This window comes from Stenella coeruleoalba (genome assembly GCF_951394435.1).
Source record: "Stenella coeruleoalba genome assembly, chromosome: 12".
In the NCBI taxonomy this organism is placed as follows: Eukaryota; Metazoa; Chordata; class Mammalia; order Artiodactyla; family Delphinidae; genus Stenella; species Stenella coeruleoalba.
Window position 1 is genome coordinate 19,125,585 of NC_137158.1, and position 19,502 is coordinate 19,145,086.

At 42.1% G+C, this 19,502-nt stretch overlaps 1 protein-coding gene across 3 annotated transcripts in view; it reads right to left on the reverse strand.

Moving 5' to 3' along the window:
• The window catches only part of PGM3 (phosphoglucomutase 3), a 25,362-nt gene continuing 5,860 nt past the window's right edge, over positions 1-19,502 (reverse strand). For all 3 annotated transcript variants that reach the window (XM_079938777.1, XM_079938776.1, XM_079938778.1), the window contains exons 4-13: positions 18,556-18,623; positions 12,118-12,251; positions 11,002-11,197; positions 9,424-9,581; positions 7,756-7,839; positions 5,143-5,241; positions 3,477-3,593; positions 2,435-2,557; positions 1,439-1,612; positions 1-431 (exon numbers count right to left, since the gene is read on the reverse strand). In XM_079938777.1, coding sequence (XP_079794903.1) covers positions 342-431; positions 1,439-1,612; positions 2,435-2,557; positions 3,477-3,593; positions 5,143-5,241; positions 7,756-7,839; positions 9,424-9,581; positions 11,002-11,197; positions 12,118-12,251; positions 18,556-18,623 — 1,243 coding nt within the window. In that variant the 3' untranslated portion in view covers positions 1-341. The remainder of the gene's footprint in view (positions 432-1,438; positions 1,613-2,434; positions 2,558-3,476; positions 3,594-5,142; positions 5,242-7,755; positions 7,840-9,423; positions 9,582-11,001; positions 11,198-12,117; positions 12,252-18,555; positions 18,624-19,502) is intronic.

Here is a 19,502-nt window from a genome sequence, read left to right on the forward strand (position 1 = left end):
TGGAATTGGTAATAAATAAAGTTTAATTTTCTAGCAGCCTTCATGAATTTTTCCTTGCATATATTATAAAGTTAATGACTGAATCATATACTTAAGCTCCAGCAGTTTACATTAGTGTGATTGATATTAGGGGTAAATTTCAGTTTTTAAAAAAACTAAATTTTAACAAGTATAAGGGCTTACCTATTTCTAAAGAATGATTCTGGTAGTGTTTAAGAAAAATAATCAGATCTAGAAATACTCCAGTAAGGTACAGACTAAGCACTTATGATTATGTGTTTGAGCCTGTCACAATAAAAAGTTTTTAAAAGTCTAGTTTCTAAAAAATATAAAAATTGTCCTCAGAAACCTGGTTGAGGTCTTTCTCCAATCCCTCCAGCCAGCTGAAATACTGCCAAGCTCACTTCATATGCAAGGCTGTCCGCATTTTCCTGCAAATTACGTGAAAGGATATTAGATGAGAAAGACACAGCATCTACCAGGTTACTTGCAACTTTAGGGGAGGCAGCTTTCTGATTTTGATTCACTAACAAATATTCAAATGAGAACTTTTTTTCATCTTTCAGTAACAAATTACAAGACCCTCAGATAAATGGAAAACAAGTCACAGTCTTCTAAATCGGGTAAGTTCCTAGTTAACTAATTTTATAAGCTGATTTGATTATCATGCTAAAGCTCTGAATAAATTCAACAGAACCTAGTCCTTAAAGGCAAGAAGGCCACAACCAGCCTAAAGAGTAAGTAACTCTTAAGGCCCCATCCTCATCCACTAGGGATATTTATTCAGTATATTCTGGGACGGCCTAAGCTTCTGCAGAAAAGCTACTGTATAAGTTAACGGTAAATATCTCCTTCTGAGAGCTATTTACCTAGTCACCCCACTCTAACTGCCTCAGCTGAGCAAACACTTTTAAGTCTTTGACCCTATCAAGAAAACAGAGGCACAGAGCAAGGCTGTCATTTAAAGGAAATATTTTGAAAAACAAATTGAAGAGTCCAGAGACAAAGATGAATTTCAAGCAGTATGGATGACGGTACCAGTTGATTTAGAAATGGACTTGAACTAACCAGCTATTTTCATAAAGCAACAGGATGTTTTTTAAATGAAGGAAAAAGGTATACTCCACTTCAGGATGCATATGCTTAATATGTGTCAAACTAAGTACGGTTTAGTACACTAAGTATTTATTAGTTATTCATGCAGCAGTTAGAAATATGACACTTTCAGGAAATTAGAATAAATTATAAGAAAAATATATGGGGGAATTCTGTTCAACTGTGTAACTACTACTGATGAAAATAACCTAAAAGGCTCCATTAATCTCACACATTAGAGATTCCAACACCATTAAAATAGTTTTCTCTCCTGCTGCCTGCCCTCCTCCACCTATGTTAGACTCTCACTGCACATTCCTCCAATAGAATTGTCCCAGCTTACCTGCGAGTCCGCTTCTGCATAGACTCGGACTATGTCTTCGGTACCAGAGGGCCGGACAAAAGCTCGAGAAAGCCTGTACTTCTTCACCAGCTCATTGATGGCTTCCTGGAGTCCTGGAGGTTTAACTGCTTGTCTTTCGGCATCTGTGGTGCTAATAACTTGCCTGTCTGCAACCTAAGCACAAGCATTTCTCATTTGTTACCATATCACACTCCCTTTCACAAGCTTAACCCATTCAACCTAATTCCCACCAAAAGATTATGGCCATTTCATGTCAACAGGAACAGGCCCACATTTCAGCTTACTGTACCACAAAGAGTACAGCACTGAGATTTCCACACTGTATTACAGTTATTACTAAAACAATGGCCAGTAAGTACTGTATGACTTAATCATTGATCAAATAATCTTAGGTATTTAAAAAAAGAGGGTCATAAGAATCTCCGGAAAAAACTGATCTGAACAATCGGCAGCCGTTTCTGTGAGCTCTGGCTTCCATATCTCTGTCTTTCAAAAATTCTGTTGGTGAATGTGTAATCTGGTATAAATCTGTATAGAAATCAACCAGCAATTTATCTGAAATGCCTTTAAAAATTCTCTTTCAGCCCACAGATTCTACTTGTCAGCATCTAGCCTCTGGAAGTACTCTGTAAACCAAGAATAATGCAGAGGAAATATTTACAGTTCAATCAACAGGCTATCCAGAACTCGCTTCAAAATAATATTAGGGACATGGAGGGCACTTGTTGAAATCTGTTCTCTCTACACATGTATCTTTTAAATTTTTTATAATAAAATCTTTTAAAGTGATACATAATATCATTTATACTAAAGTTAGAAACCAGATACTTCTAAATAACAATAGAATGGTTAAGAGCGATTCTGTAATTTTTAAAGATGTGAGAAAATAGTCTTTTCTATGCAATATCTATTTACAGAATGCAATTGTTTTAGTTAATTTTCAGAAAAGAAGTAATTTTAAAATCTCGCTCACACCTTAACTTTGAGCTGTCTGTTTGGAAGATCTGTATAGAGGGCGTCCCACTGCTGTACGGTCAAGCCCTTCAGAGCCAAGATTGCCTCAATCACCAGCATGTCAGAAATAGCATCACCAGTTGCCTGCAAGATGCAGAAGCAGAATACAAGCAGAGCGTGGATATGAATGCTTCTGTCTCAGAAAACCAATCGCCATGTCCTGGCTGCCCTCCCCACCCCACCCCCGCCCCCAATGCAGGTAACTGACGGGGGTAAATACAAACTACAACGAGGGAAAAAGGTATCCATGGAAGACAGCAGTAACAGGTCTACCAAGAATACTGAGACAAGCCTGCCTTTAATCTTCCTGCTCATCTGTGAAGTGTAACGAACTCTTAAGGTTCCAGCATTAACACTGTATGACTCAAAATTTTACTTACAACTAGATCCCTTTTGAGACACTATTGCCACGATGATGGAAGGCCTCATGCATGGTAAAGTGGAGAAATAGGAGCTTTGGTGGTAAGACACACCTAAAGTTGGATCCATACTGTGCCACTGAGTCGCTCTAAGTAAGTCTTTGTTTCTTCATTTATAAAACAGGAATTATAGTGACCCCTCTCCCTCTGTTACTGCAAGGATTACACAGTGAGGTATGGAAAGTGCCCAATATGTGCAGGACCCTCAAATATTAGTTCTTTTGCTTTCCGCTGACCTACACTTTGCTCTTCCATTGCCATATTCTCCACTCCAATCCAATAATCTGACCCACATATGTGCCTTGTCAGAGACTATTTTTCCTGAATTCCCTTGAGAAGGCTGGTTTCAAAACAGATGCTTAGATACATTTAGTAGCTGAATCTGTTGACTCCAGCTATAAGCTACTCATTACTTGAAAATATGAAGCACATAAACATTGTCACTGCATTTCAGTATAAATCTAAATTGTTGCAAGGAAGCCGCCACAACTTCTCCACTCTGATGTTTTATACAGCACGTTATTCTGTCCACCTTCTGAATAATGTAAAAGTAACCAAGAGTCCACCACCCCCTCGGTTCTGACCTGGTTAAACAAGTCAATCACGTTTTCAAGCATCTTAGCAGCTTTCCTTTTCTTATCTTCTTCTAATTCTTTTGCTAGTTGTTTTATCTTCATTTCAGCAGCTTTACTAAATAGAACCTACAATCAAAGCGTAACAAAAATCAGAAAACACTATCCATGCCTCAGTCTTACGTACCATCATCCCAACTAAACTGCTTTTGAAACTCTCCATGACGCTGGAGAAACTGAGGGGAAAATGGCAGCCTTAGAATGTATGAAATTAGTATAAAACACCAAATCAGAACTCAGAAGATATTACAAGGGGGGTGGGGGGGAGTTCCTTCATGGATTATAAAACTGGGTTATCAAAATGTAAAGATTACAAATAAAATATCCCATTGGCAAAGGAGAATGCACATGGTGAGTTTATGATGTTGCCCTCAGCCAGCTGAACCAGTGCTGGGCAACCAGGGTTCCTTAAGCCTTGCCTTATCTGTATCCATTTTACTTTGAAGAATATAACTCACTGCAATTAGTACAGTTTTCTTGTCCTAAGTTTTTAAGGACATAAACTAAGCAAAAGTAGAAAAGAGGTTCATCTTATATATTACATTATGGCAAACAGTGCCATGGATGTTTAGTATAATAAACATCATGTTGCTCAGGATTCCTGCCCTTCTGACTTGCCTCGCCCATGCATGATTTTAGTGCCTTCGGAGGCCCAACACTAAAGAGGAAGAGCTACACTACATTCAGCCACTTGATGATATACAAAGAAGTTTGCTGGTAAACTAAGATGCACACTGGTCACTTGTTTTGTGGAACCACGGCCATTTCCATTCATTTACCCTCCACCAGGAGACCTGAGCAGATGCGACATACCTTATGGCCTGTGAAGACTAAAATATTTACTATCTGCCCTTCAAAATAATTTACCAACCCCTGCATTAGATCACTGAAGTTATATTTTAATTGCATTTTCTAGGAACTCGTTTTTCTTCTCATATTCATGGCCTCTAGAAGCCAATTTTGAATTAATGAAAATTATTTGACCTAGATAAAATTTTCTGTTAGCCACTTCAAGTCCATTTATGAAATGAGGCTACGTATAAAAAAACATTTAATAAAGAAATATTCTGAACGTTATGAATATGCTAAAGACCTATTAATATACGTTAAAATAGTGAATGTTATGATACGCAAATTGTATCTCAAACCTTTAAAATTTTCTCTGCTAAGAGCCATAAAAAACTTTATATGCCAATTCTAATTACTTTAAACTCATTTTTAGTTGCTAGTAACTTAACTCTCAACCTTTCCAACACTTTTCAATTCACCACAGCTACTGAACTTTCCTTTTGCCACGTATGGCCAGTTGAAGGAAAATATTTTAAATAGGATGTATAGACCGTCTGGTTGTAGGAAAATTAAGAACTGCCATGTTTCTGAAAAAACTATATTATAGGAACAAATTAGTATTATCTCTTCACACTCGAAGATCATTATAACCTAAAAGAGCCATAGTTTCACAGAACATAATAATATATTAACTAAATCTTATTCTATCAATCACCATCCCAATCATTTCAACAAAGTGGAATATTACCTATTACTACCCAGATACAGAATTCCATCACTGGAGAGAGGCGCCAGCTAAAGCCAGATGCCACTGCTTACGAGAACTTACTGTGCCATGCCCGTTGGCTTCAAAATAAACTCCAATGTCAAATTCCTGAGCCTTGTGATGCAGATGTTTTACACCAGTTTTAGTACAATAGACAGGTACCTGTAACACACATGTTTAAAGAAACAACAGCAGTTATTCAATCAGCAGATATTCACTGTGTACCTCTCATCCCAGGGAACAAAGCTTCCGGAGCTTAGTCTAGTGAGGAAGACAGCTAAGCAACTGAAATACTAAGTGTTAAGTGTCACTGCGGGGGAGTGAGAAAAGCAGGGTGAGAGTGTGAGAGGTCCCTTACAAGATAATGAAAGATCCCAAGTTGGGGAGTGACATGATATAATTGTTTCTGAAAGCTCCGTGTAGCTACAGTGTGGAGAATGGCTTAGAGCGGGGGTCTGCAAGCTTTTACTATAAAGAGCCAGATAACTAATATTTCAGGCTTTGCAGGCCATGTGGTCTCTGTCACAATCGCTCGATTCTGCCACTGTAGTGCAAAAGCAGCCACAGACCATACAAAAACAAACGAGCACGGCTGTATTACAATAACACTACAAACAGCTGGCCAGCTGCACGTCGCCCACAGGCCACTGTCTGCTAAGCCCTGGCTCAGGTTAGGCGGTTTCTAGGGCTAATCCCAGTAAGAAATCACGGTGGTTGGGACAGGAACAGTGGGTAGCGAAAGCCTTGGATGGATCTGCGAGACAAGCATGGCTAAGGAAAGACGGCAGCAAAACTGCAAAAGAAAGCAAGCTCAAATGAGCCTGGCATTTAACTGGATTCAGGGGAGCTCAGGAATGGCTAGTGCTGAAAATATTTAACCCATAAGAGAATGTGTTGAGAAGGAGTAGCTTCTGATGTTGTTTCTTCAACAGGGCATTTTACTATAAGGAAGTTTTGAGACAGAAATTAAGAAAATACTCAAATAACCCTAACACAGAATCCCTATGAAAGGCAGGCAACTGGGCCCCAGCTGGCGTCCCTTGAGTAAGTTTACTGTGACCATATATTTAAATCAGGGCACAAACCAGCAGCCTCCAGGCGTGTTTTATTTGGACTACCCACTGTTTCTTTTAAATTCTGACTCAGCTGCCAAGACTTAAAAGGCAGGCAATTCACACAACAATTCAGACTTCCAGCTTCTCCTGAAGACTGCCCAGAGCGGGCAGCAGCTGGCCTGGCACACCTTCCTAGTCCTCGCCTGCCCGCTGGCTTCGTTCACTGCCCCCATCCAGATCCTAAAGGAACCTGACTTTGTCACTCCTGCTTTAACAACAATAGAATGGCCACAAAAACTACTAAAATGCAGACATTTGAAAATGGATACACAAATGCTGGAAAATATTACACTAGCCAGGGAAAAAAAGAATAAAGGCAAAAAGACCCAACTTGGGCCCTGCAGCCTCTAACTCTTAAAGCGGGTAGCATGGTACAGAGGCTAGTCACCTACCTGGTGGATGCTGGGGAAAAAATCAGAAACAAAATCTCCCACCAATCCAGAAAACATCTCCACAGAAGAAGAATAAGACAGGCTCTATTACTGAGTAAGCGTTAAGCCAGACTGTGATGCACATCTCAGGCAATCTGCTAAGAGACGGCGAGACAGGAAGAAATCCCACCCTTTTGCAGAGCTAAAGATAGCTAGCGACCAAGATCTCTCCTCAACCGAACGTGAGGGAGGCTCCTTTGAGCCTGAATAGGTCCTGTCCTTGGCCGTGTCTGCAAGAGCCCAATTTTATCAGGAATCTTTTGCTAACTCACTTCAGCCAGAATCCCCCACCCTCAATATCTGACCAAAGTCCCTACCCGGTAGCAACTGATCACCCAGGCCTGCCTTCAGCAAAACAACTGTTAGGTTGGTTTAGCCAGAATCCCCCCTAGCCGCCCCCGTCCCTCTTCGTACTTTCCCATGCACCAACCCCTCCCTCACACCTTATTCCTTGGCTACAAAATCCCCACTTTTCCTTGCTGTGTTAGGAGATGAGCCCAGTCTCTGTTCCCCGCTACAAAACCCCATGGCGATATATCTATTGAATAAGCCTACTTCTTAGGAAGACATCACAGTACCTTCTGTCACACGGAGTTTGTCCTAAATCTACCCGATAAGTGGAGTGGCCACTGGTGTCAGCTAACTGCCCTTCTGCAAAGGAATAATACAACTTCTCATCTCTCTCTGTCAAGAAGACAGGTGTCTGGCTCTAAGTGGTAGCTAGGTGAAACTCTCAGGAGGCTGAGGCATGGGATGCTATCTTCCTTGACGTTTATATTTCAAAGAGGTGACTCCAGGCCCTTATGGTAAACACTTCTGAACTGTAAAACTGGCCTATTTCACCTAAAAAGGTTGATATTAATTTCAAAAGGACAGAGGAAAAAATTGTAAGTTTTCTAAAAGAAATACTCTCAGAAAAAAGAGGGAGGAAAGTCTCTTTCCCTTTTTGCATTAGGGACAATTGAACTTTTTCTTATTTTTGATTTCTGTTTATCCTTAAGTAGACAACAGCTCAGCTTCGTGCACTTCAACCTATTTATTTTTGTGAGGGCATTATTTTCCTCACAGAAGCATCTTACAATAGAAGATAATGATGAAGAAGCTACCTGAAAATGGAAATGTTTCAATACCTTCATAACTTCTTCCAGGTAGCGTGTTGAACTTCCATTGGCATATGCAGTTTGTACGACACCAAGACTCAAACTGTCTCCAATCTGGACAAAAACAAGGACAATTACCTTGCCATCAAAAGTAAAGACCCTACAAAAGCAAACCTATAATCAGAGTTCTAAAGGATGACAAAATTATCAGCCAGATCAGCTGTGCCTTAGTTTTATGCAATAAACAACTCACCAAAAATTTACATGTATGCCAGAAAAAAAGATAAAGTACTTCTGAGCATTATTTAAAGCAACTGTACAAGGAATCCTTTTTTTTTTTTTTTTAAATCACCTGATTTCGTTTCTGTTACTCCACAGTTTGTATCAGGATTCACCCTTAGTGCTGTATATTCTGCGGGCTTGGACAAATGTGTAAGGACACGTCTCCCTCTCTACAGTATCATATACAGTGTTTTCGGCCCTAAAAAGCCTCGTGCTCCACCTATTCATCCCGCAGCACCCACTTCCCCCCAGCCCCTTGCAACCACTGATCTTTTAACTGTCTCCACGGTCTCTGCGGGATTTTTTTGCAGAATATCATGTAGTTGGACTCATACTAAAATACACAGCCTTCTCAGATTGGCTTCCTTCACTAGTAACATGCATTCAAATTTCCTCCACGTCTTTTCATGGCTTGATACATCTTTTTTTTTTCTTTTTTCCTTCACTGCTGAATAATATTCCATTGTCTGGATGGACCACAGTTTATTCGCCTATGAAGGACATCTTGTTTGCTAAGGAATCCTTTTCAAAGAAACCTGTGGTTTCTTGATCTCTTTCTCTTTCGTTTTTAATAAAAGTATACACTGAATTCCTAAAGTACACATTTTCCCGATTGTGATAATTATCATTACATTTTATACTTACAGCTAACCTGAGATTTCCAAAAGAGCATAACAAAATAAATCTCACGTTACTAAGCTTATCATAATCGTAGTAAATAAATCCCTCAGAGGAGGAGATTTTCTATTTAAACTTGAGGCTCTGGGGAATGATGTTCGTGGAACCCTCATTAAAATATCAGTTATGAAGAAACCAAAACTTCGTAAAGCTGCAAATCATGAAACTTTTTGCCAGTATGAAAAAGAAAAGACTGGGCTTCCCTGGTGGCGCAGTGGTTAAGAATCCGCCTGCCAATGCAGGGGACACAGGTTCGAGCCCTGGTCCGGGAAGATCCCACATGCCGCGGAGCAACTAAACCCACGTGCCACAACTACTGAACCTGCACTCTAGAGCCCTGGAACCACAACTACTGAGCCCGTGTGCCACAACTACTGAAGCCCGCACGCCTAGAGCCTGTGCTCTGCACGCAACGAGAAGCCACCGCAATGAGAAGCCTGCGCACAGCAACGAAGAGTAGCCCCCACTCACTGCAACTAGAGAAAGCCCGCGTGCAGCAACAAAGACCCAATGCAGCCAAAATAAATAAATAAAATAAATTTTTTTTAAAAAAAGAAAAGACTACTCTCTTCAAGTTCCAAACCAGAGCCCCAGTGTTGAAATGACTGGAATGACCACTTCTCTGTGTTTTCTGGCCACTTCCCACGATCATGCCTCAGACATTCAAATGACTGCCTGATACAGAACAATCTCCCCAGTGAGTCTTGCTTGAAAGGGCAGTCCGCCCCCGCACCATACCTCCAACAGGGGTTCCTTAAGGAAACTGCTAATGAGTGCTGCTATCTTGTCTCCGTCCACGAGATGAAACTGACCATCTGCATCATGGTAGTAGTAAATTATTCTGTCTGCATCTCCATCGAAGGAACAGCATCTTTCATTGGACTTCATTTCGATTCCTGCCACACAGAATAATTCAAAATGAATAATTCAAATTAATTGAATAATTCAAAATAATTCAAATTTCTTCAGTCTAAGAAAGGGGGATAAAATTCAGTGTAAAGAGTTTTCGGTTTTTCTCTCACACCAGTTACAAGGGAAAATTCTTGCGGTTAAGTATTGATCGTAAGTGACCTTCTGTGTTACGTGGAAGCACGTCTACTACGACTTTTCAAGAGGTGTTTAAAATTATCCTTCCAGGGCTTAAGCAAAATTAAACATGTGCTAGGCAAATAGAGCCTGTCCTCAAGATTTACAAAAATCAAATGTCAGTTGAACAAAGTTTCTCCCAATTTGTAAACTGAAGCCCAGCTGAAAGGAATAAATGTCTTTATAACTGCAGATAAAGAACCATTACTATCCTTACATGATCAAGCAGAGGGTACAATCAAATATAAATAATTGGAGTGTTTTGTCATTGAGGAGAATCCTGATCATTTCTCCTGTCTGAAGCGCTACATAAACATATGTAATTGTTTCTGTACCTGAATGGAGATAACAGCTTCAAAATCAAGGGAAGAGGATTCATTTAAATGGAAAGAACATAAAAATAATTATCCTTCCAAACAAAAACCAATGTCGTAAGCTTTAAATAGTATACAGGTTTACTGTATACAGGGCAAACTCTTTCACAGCTAAGTGAAAAAAGAGCATTCACAATCAATCTAAGCTGAAACCCGATACGATACTAAAATAAAATTCCATTTTACAAGCCAGAGGTCTGGCAATACAGATTCCCACATAGTGTTTTGAGAGCTACACGTATTGAATTGAATGCAATTTCCCTAGCACCACAATGTCCTTTCTCATATAAAAAATAACCGGCAGTAGATGAGGTATGTGCTTGAATCCTGAAAAAAGTGATTTTTATTTGTTAACACCATCAATAACAAGAAACACTGGTCATTAAGAGCAAAGGATTATAACCTGTGAGACCAATGGCTTGTGTAACTTGTGTAAAGTTACTGAAACCTCAACAGCTGTGTCACATCAAATCTTAGACAATGTGGCTGTTCCTTTGCCATGACAGCAGCGGATGGACAAACCCACCCCAGACCTACAGAGACTGAAACCCTCGGACAAAGCCCAGGAATCCGTGTGCGGACCAGCCCTCCAGGTGATTCTGATGCCTGCTAAAGCTTGAGAGCACTGCTCTAAAATCCCACCTTGATTTTGCTTTCTCCACCAGATTTCCTGCGCTCCGCCCCGTGAGGAGTGCTGTGACTTGCAGGCAGAGAGCAGCCTGTGCTCCATGTGGTACCGAAGAGCGGGAAGAGGCCCGGATGTGTAACGGCGGCAGGGCCAGGACCAGCTCACCTGGCCAGCTCTGTTTGTGAGACTGGTTTCAGGGAGAGCGCGAAAAACACATCTTTCACATACCCTGAGGAGGTTTCTGATGACTTTTCACAAAGTCAGCCCCACATAAATGATTGAGCTTCCCTTTGGTCCCATCGTTAAACAGCTGCACTGACAGCCCCTGGGAGAAGTAGTGTTTCATTTCTCTCAGCTTCAGGGCCCCTATGCCGTTCGCACAGTCAACCTTAAGTGTTCTTTGGCTATCTCCACTGCAGGAGGCCTGAAAAGGAAAAGACATACGCAAGAAAAATTTCAAGTTGTAACAGTGAAGCATGGCATATACATGTATATATAAACATCTTCCATTATTTCAGTTATAACTCGTCTGTTTTAACCCAGGAAACAAAAGGGTACACACATTCAGATGAAAATTGTAAAATACCAAAGTAAAATGTTAAAACACCTTTTTTCAGACACAGACACTGGAACAGTTGCGTTGACTGAATAAATGATGGAAATGAAGCTATATTAGAATTTAGCCTCCATGAAGCAAGGTCTCTTACAATATTATAGTCTGTATTACACGGCAGGCATTCAAATACGGGCATGAGTACACAGATGAGTGAGCAGTCATAACACCCGTCCTTCTCTTCAGAGCATATTACACCACCAGGCATGTCTGGCTTTTCTCCTGTCAGTCTCCTCTCCTACCCATCTCACCCCAGAATGTAAGTTCTCTGAGAGCAAAGGCTTGGTTTTGTTTAACTATGCCTGACAATGACATACATCGATATTTGCCAATCAAATGAATTACACCCCTCAAATCTCGTTCAGGTTTAGGAAGCTAATTCACCTCGAAGAAAGGCTTTCTCAACAGTAGGTGCCTCAAGTATGACGCCAACAGCACCTACAGTAACTCTAAGACCAAATTCCTCTGAATGAACACAACGATAACCGCAAGTACACCACTCTTCTCCCCCGGTGAGCTCAGAACATATTACACGCCTTGCCGAGTAAATGCCAACAAAGAGTTAGCAGGATACAAGGCCCAGACCTTGCAGAGCGCTAAAAAGAAAAAGAAGACACGCCACATTTTTGGAAGAGGAGGAGGGGTAACAAATATCTAATTAAAATAAACTGTTCAACTGATGTTATTTTGGTCATCTGCTTAAACTCTAACCACGTTCAAGAGATTTTCACCTGTTTGGTAAGTTCCACAAAGGCTGCAGAGAGTTTCTGGTAGTAACCTTCTATGGTTGCCTTTCCATACTGGCCACTGGTGTTTCGACAGTACACCATGTAGTGCAGTTGGGGCGTCGTCAACAAACCATAATCTGTCACAGAAATACAAAAAGCAATTTACCACATTCCTTAAGAAAGAAGAAAAGTTTAGGACTCATACTGTGTGAATTTCAGGGTGACAAATCCTCTTCAAAAAAAGACATCTCGGGCTTCCCTGGTGGCGCAGTGATTGGGAGTCCGCCTGCCGATGCAGGGCACGCGGGTTTGTGCCCCGGTCCGGGAAGATCCCACATGCCACGGAGCGGCTGGGCCCGTGAGCCACGGCCGCTGGGCCTGCGCGTCCGGAGCCTGTGCTCCGCAGCGGGAGAGGCCACAACGGTGAGAGGCCCGCGTACCGCAAAAAAATAAATAAATAAATAAGTAAGACATCTCAGAAAACACAAGAAACACTAACTTTGAAAACTATCCGGAAATATGCATAAACATCCACTGAAATCATTATAACTACATGTCACACTGTGATATCATGATTTATAATAAGAAATATACATTTGGTCTGTGTCCCCATTTCTGGCACAGCCTCTAAACCCTCTTTTCTTATGTTAATGGGGTGACTTTTGGACAGCCCTCAGACACTTTAGGATGGGGCCGGCTGCCAGGGAACCAACCACAGGATTAGAGAGCTGAAACTTTCAGTCGTCCCCATCTCCTCCCTAATTCCAGGGAGGGGAGGACGGAGCAGCAAGAGACCGAGTTCAAACACCAATGGCCAGCGATCTCATCAATGATGCCTATGTAACGAGGCCTCCACAAAAACCCTGAAGGATGGGGTTCCAGGTTTGGTGGGCAAGTGGAGATTGGGGACAGTGGCCTGCCCAGAGAGCACGGACACTCCACGCCCCTTCCCATATAAATCTCTACCATCTGGCTGTTCCTGGGTTATACCCTTTATAATAAACGTGTAATCTAGTAAGTAAAACATTTCCTCCCTGAGTTCTATGAGCCTATCTAAGCAAATTAATCGACCCCAAGGAGAGGGCTGTCAGAAGCCCAGGTGATTAATTAATTAATTAATTAAAAAAGAAGCCCAGGGGCTTCCCTGGTGGCGCAGTGGTTGAGAGCCTGCCTACCGATGCAGGGGACACGGGTTCGTGCCCCGGTCCAGGAAGATCCCACATGCCGCAGAGCGGCTGGGCCCGTGAGCCATGGCCGCTCAGCCTGCGCGTCCGGAGCCTGTGCTCCGCAACGGGAGAGGCCACAACAGTGAGAGGCCCGCGTACCGCAAAAAAAAACAGAAGCCCAGGTGACTGGCATCTGAAGAGGGGAGGGGCAAGGCTTGTGGCACTGAGCCTTTAACCTGTGGGATGTGACCCTAATTCCAGGTAGATAGTGTCAGAATTAATTGGTGGTGGAAAAGGCACACATTGGACACATACTTGGTTCTAAAAAAAATATGAACTACTACTGAGAGCAAAAACCAATCATTTAGTATAGACGGGTAGCAGTATAAAAATAGAGCAACGTAGAAAAGTAATAACTGAGTTCTTTTTCCAGTAACATTACAAACTATGTAATTCAGATGAACCCTCCTCCCGAAGACAACCAAAAATGCTGAGTAAGAGAAAAATCTCTTTTTAAAAAGAATTACAGTACCAACATTACAAAGGAATTAGGCCAAAATTTACATGAAGAGAACTCCAGGATGTGAGCTAAGGGAAGCCAATTTTGCTCTGAGGACATTCCTCTAAATAAGAAGTTGAGCAATGGTTCTCAGTGCAAACAGTCCATGCTGGTCTAAGATGTGCAACTGGGGGAACAGGCTCTCATGAGGCTGAAGCCCCAAAGGACTATTCTTCAAACCATAATTCGAAAAGATACAAGCACTCCAAAGTTCACCGCAGTACTATTTACAATAGCCAAGACATGGACGCAACCTAAATGTCCATCGACAGATGAATGGATAAAGAAGATGTGGTACATAAAGACAATGGAATACTACTCGGCCATAAAAAAGAATGAAACGATGCCATTTGCAGCAAAGTGGATGGACCTGGAGATTATCATACTAAGTGATTAAGTCAGACAGAAAAACAAATATCATATGATATCACTTACATGTGGAATCTAAAACAAAAAAACAAATGAACTTATTTACAAAACAGAATAGACTCACAGACTTAGAAAACAAACTTATGGTTACCAAAGGGGAAACATGGTGGGGAGGGGTAAATTAGGAGTTTGGGATTAACATACACATACTATTCAATACTATATATAAAGCAGATAATCAAAAAGGACCTACTGTATAGCACAGGGAACTCTACTCAATATTCTGTAATAACCTACGTGGGAAAAGAATCTGAAAAAGAATGGATATATGTATACGTGTAACTGAATAACGTTGCTGTGTACCTGAAACTAACACAACATTGTAAATCAACTATACTCCAATAAAAAATAAAAATTAAATAAAAAAAAAAAGGACTACTCTTCGGTGCAAGAGTGGGTTAGAAGTGAATCAGCCCCCAGGGCCTACTCCCCAGAAAGCTGTCTTGGCGCCGAGCAGAGCAGAGTGGGAAGCCCACCCCGAAGAGCTGTCACCACAAGCACAGGCCTCCCACAGACACCCAGTTCAAATTCACGTAAACACGGGATCAGAAGAGCCCTGGCATCAAAGAACCTTGTCACCCACCGGCCAGGTAGTACCCCCAGGCCCCAGCAGAAGCAAACACTAAACTCAGCCAGGGAAATACACCTTTATCATAAACCTCAAAAATGTCCCACAAATAATTTTCCCAGAAAACAGCTTACAGTCAAAAATAGCTAAACACACAAGAAAGGCACCATAAGCAAGAAGCAAGAGAAACAGCAAAAGTGGACCAGGATCCAATCAATATTCCGTGACGAAATCCCTCAGTGGTCTTCAAAGTCAAGCACAAGAGCTTGGACTGGAAGCAGAAAGTCACTTTAAGCTCTTGAGCCCTGCAGTTATGTAACAGAAACGGTATTGTGTGAAGGCAACTTTGGCTCTGATATAAGGATTAGGTGAGAGGAGGTGGAAAAGCTCAAAAATAGTGAGTAAGAGCTTAGACTAGCTTAATGGAAGTGTGTAAGGAGAGAAAAACCATATTCCAAAGACACATACTGAAGGATGAGACAAAAGGATTTTGTGACCGATATCAAAATTACCAAATAAACATTTACTAAATGACTATTATAGACAGCTCCTCAGTAAAAAGCATCACCATCTATTCCACGGAACAACCCAGAAACCTAGAAGCCATTCTTCACAGCTCTAGCCTCATCACATATCACAAAATCCTTTGCATTCATTACTAATTCCACCTTTTTCCATTTCTCTCACTAGCATCAGTCTTGCACGAACTACTGCACAGTCCCCCCTCTCTCCCCCCTGCCCCTCCCTCCTCCTTCTCTCTCTTCCCCCCTCGCTCTCTCCCCTGTCCCCTCCCTCCTCCTCTCTTCCCCCTCCCACTCTCCTCCCCCTCCCCCTCCCTCCTTCTCTCCCCGCTCCCTCTCTCCCACTCCCTCTCTCTCTCCCTCTCTCCCCCGTCCTTCTCTCCCTCTCTCTCCCCCGTCCTTCTCTCCCTCTCCCCCTCCCTCCCTCTCTCCCCCTCTCCCTCCCTCTCCCTCTCCCCCTCCTTCTCTCTCCCCCTCCTTCTCTCCCCCTCCCTCCCTCTCTCCCCCCTCCTTCTCTCCCCCCTCCCTCTCTCCCCCCTCTCCCTCTCTCCCCTCCTTCTCTCTCCCCACTCCCTCTCTCTCCCCCATCCTTCTCTCCCTCTCCCCCTCCCTCCCTTTCTCTCCTCCTCCCTCTCTCTCCCCTCCCTCCCTCTCTCTCCCCCCTCTCTCCCCCCTGCCTCTCTCTCTCCCCCCCCCCCCGTCCCCCCACAACAAGCCAAAGGGACTTAAAGTGAAAATGTGATCCTATTCTCTGGCATAAAGCCCTTCAACAGAGTCCCACTGCATTTGGAGTAAAGCCCCAATTCTCACCACGACCTGTAAGGCTTGGAATGACTTGGCCCCTGCTTACCTCCCTCACCCTATCTTCTACTAGCTTCCCCCAGTCTCTCTGTGCTGCAGTCACATTAACCATCTTTCATTTCCTGAAATACACTAAGCTGAAGAGAAAAATGAGCAAAAGGTTTAAAGAAAAGAAAAAAAACACTCTCAAATTTTTCTAGATTAAAACCCTAGAAAAGTGATGGTTCTAGAGATAGAATGACAGTACTGGAAAGTTCAACCATTCTGGGGATGACAGAAAGAACACAGTCTGGGACAGGGTGAGACATCACTCAGACCAATGCTTTCAAACCTCACACCAAGCCTGTCAACAGGTCATGGAATCTACTTAGTAGACCCAGCCATCATTTCTGCATTTTTTTAACAGAACAGATGAACACATGTCATTGAGTATGGGTAAGTACGGTTCACTGAAACTTTCATTTCAGTCATACACACAAGCACACTAGACACGTCATGATACAAAATCGGTTTCTTACTGTAGGTTGTGATACGCAGTGTAACAGACTCCTAGAGGGCTGTATGTAGCAGGTAGTCAAAAATGGCAGATGAACTGATGAGTGAATGAATAAAAGAATATATGCAGCTGGAGCTATGGCAGTAAAGATACTCATTCAGAAATGAGGCAGAATGAAAGCGAGAAGTGAGGAATGCCACATTAGGAGAGACAGAAGAGGAGCCCGTGGACAAGACCAATATGCAACAGTGGCCAAGGAAGTAGAAGTTAAAGAAAGGGAGAGGTCACAGTGTGGACTGTTGATGTCATTTCAGGTGATGTCTCTTCACAGACATCAACTGAAATAAAAACTTTAAAATATAAATTCTGAGAGTTATTCTTAGATCACAGATCCCTTTGAGTATCTGACAAAAGCTATGACTCCTCTCCCTAGAAAAGCGCATGTGCAGGTAACACAGCACGCTGTATCCAGAGGCCCACAGGATCCCTGCAGCTTAACCAAACACGCCCCGGGAAGCCCAGGCCCCAGGTGAATTCCCGCTTTATAACAGATGAGTGTTGGGGGAGACATTTCCCTGCAGAGGCAAGGATGGAGACTCACCGGCAGTAGGCTTAGTAATGACCAGAAGAGCAAACAGAGAAGCAAACCAGGTGAGTCCTGGAAGAGGCCAGGTTAACTGGGAATGAGGGAACACACAGGAGGTTGAGGGGATCAAGAGAAGGTATTTTAAATGAGAGCGATCTGACACCAGGAAAATTCACCTCCAAGCACAGTGGAGTCACTGCATTCACATGGTGCACAACCAACATGAGAAGAGGATTCCAGCCTGTCTTGTTGCATTTAATTCTTCTTCAGTTGATACAATAAGAAAGACCACCTGTCAGAACTTCAAATCATGATTACAAGTAGGTCAAAGATATTTTCCATCGTTATTTGACCCGTTAACAGCTGACTCCACAAGTGATCAGCTATTCGGGAATACCCGATATTGACAAAAACTCCCCAGAATGAACATCTTCAAGTTACCTCAGGGCTTTTTTTTTTTTTGGTAAACATTTAAAAAAATTTATTTACTTGGGCTTCCCTGGTGGCGCAGTGGTTGAGAGTTCGCCTGCCAATGCAGGGGACACGGGTTCGTGCCCCGGTCCGGGAAGATCCCACATGCCGCGGAGCGGCTGGGCACGTGAGCCATGGCCGCTGAGCCTGCACATCCGGAGCCTGTGCTCCACAGCGGGAGAGGCTACAACAGTGAGAGGCCCGCATACCACACACAAAAAAAATCTCCTTATTTTTGGCTGTGTTGGGTCTTTATTGCTGCGTGGGGGCTTTCTCTTATTGTGGCGAGCAGGGGCTACTCTTGGTTGCAGTGTGCAGGCTTCTCATTGCAGTGGCTTCTCTCATTGCGGAGCATGGGCTCTAGGCATGTGGGCTTCAGTAGCTGTGGCACACAGGCTCAGCAGTTGTGGCTCATGGGCTCTAGAGCTCAGGCTCAGCAGTTGTGGCACACGGGCTTAGTTGCTCCACGGCACGTGGGATCCTCCTGGACCAGGGCTTGAACCCATGTCCCCTGCACTGGCAGGCAGATTCTTAACCACTGTACCACCAGGGAAGTCCCCCCAGGGGTTTTTATATCAGGAAATTCAGGATTATAAAGGAAGTTGTCTAAGATCAGCCTTGCCTACATGTTATCTCCTACAGGTAAAATGTAATACGCAAGCCCAGAAAATTTTTTTTAACTTTTTTTAACTTAAAAAGCTAGTAGTTTATATCTAGGAGTCCATTTTTTTTAACTTTGTTTATCTGTAGTTTCAAACTTCTCTAAATTAAATATATATTTATTTTGTGATATTTTTATAAAACTTTTTAAAAGATTAATTTACAAGTCAGGATAAATACATACCATGGAACTGACCTCCTAAAACAGTCACACCGTCTATTACAGACTGTGAAAGTTTCTCACTGCTGGGCCTAGGAAAGAAAAGGAAGAAAATATTACATCCCATCCCAAGACCAACTGAGCTGCTAGTTCTAAAAGCAAATGCAGAAATTCTGTGCTACCAGTTTCAGAATAACAAGTCCATTGTATTTGAACTAAATGAAACCTGCCAAGCCTGAAAACTCTGAAAATACGGGTGAAGTGTAGGCATTTTCCATTAGCCTTTCACAATATATTTCTTGGAAAGAGTTTGGCTTTTAAATGCATTTAGGAAATAGATATAAAGGATACACTAATTAACCTACCTAAATACCTTTTCAAGTTTGACTGTAACAATACATACACTGCCTGAGAACAGTAACAATAGTATTGAAACCACAGAGCATGCATAACCCAGGGCTGGGTATTAAACCACCAAGCGTACACAATCTAGTTTTCATTTTTTTTTTTTTTTTTTTAGTTTTCATTTTAAAAAGTCAGAATAAATTATTTTTCTATCTATCTGAAAATAAGATATGTAAGATATATAACTGCCTTGTAGAAAAAGATGTTCTAGATCATTTAAACCAGGTAATAGACAAGAGGCAAATACTGGGTTGGCCAAAAAGTGTCTTCGGTTTTTAAGTAAAAATAAAAGACACATTTTTCATTTTCACCAAGAACTTTATTGAACAACGTAATCACCCTTTTGCTCCACTACCTTCTGCCATTTTTCAGGCAACTTCATAATTCCACTTTGCCAAAACTTTTTATCTTTTTGAGCAAAGAACTGTTTTAGGTACCTTTTACAGTCTTCGAAGGAACTGAAATTTTTTCCATTAAGAGAATCTTGTAAAGACCGAAATAAATGGAAATCCGAAGGTGCAATGTCTGGTGAATACGGCGGATGAATTAGAACTTCCCAGCCAAAC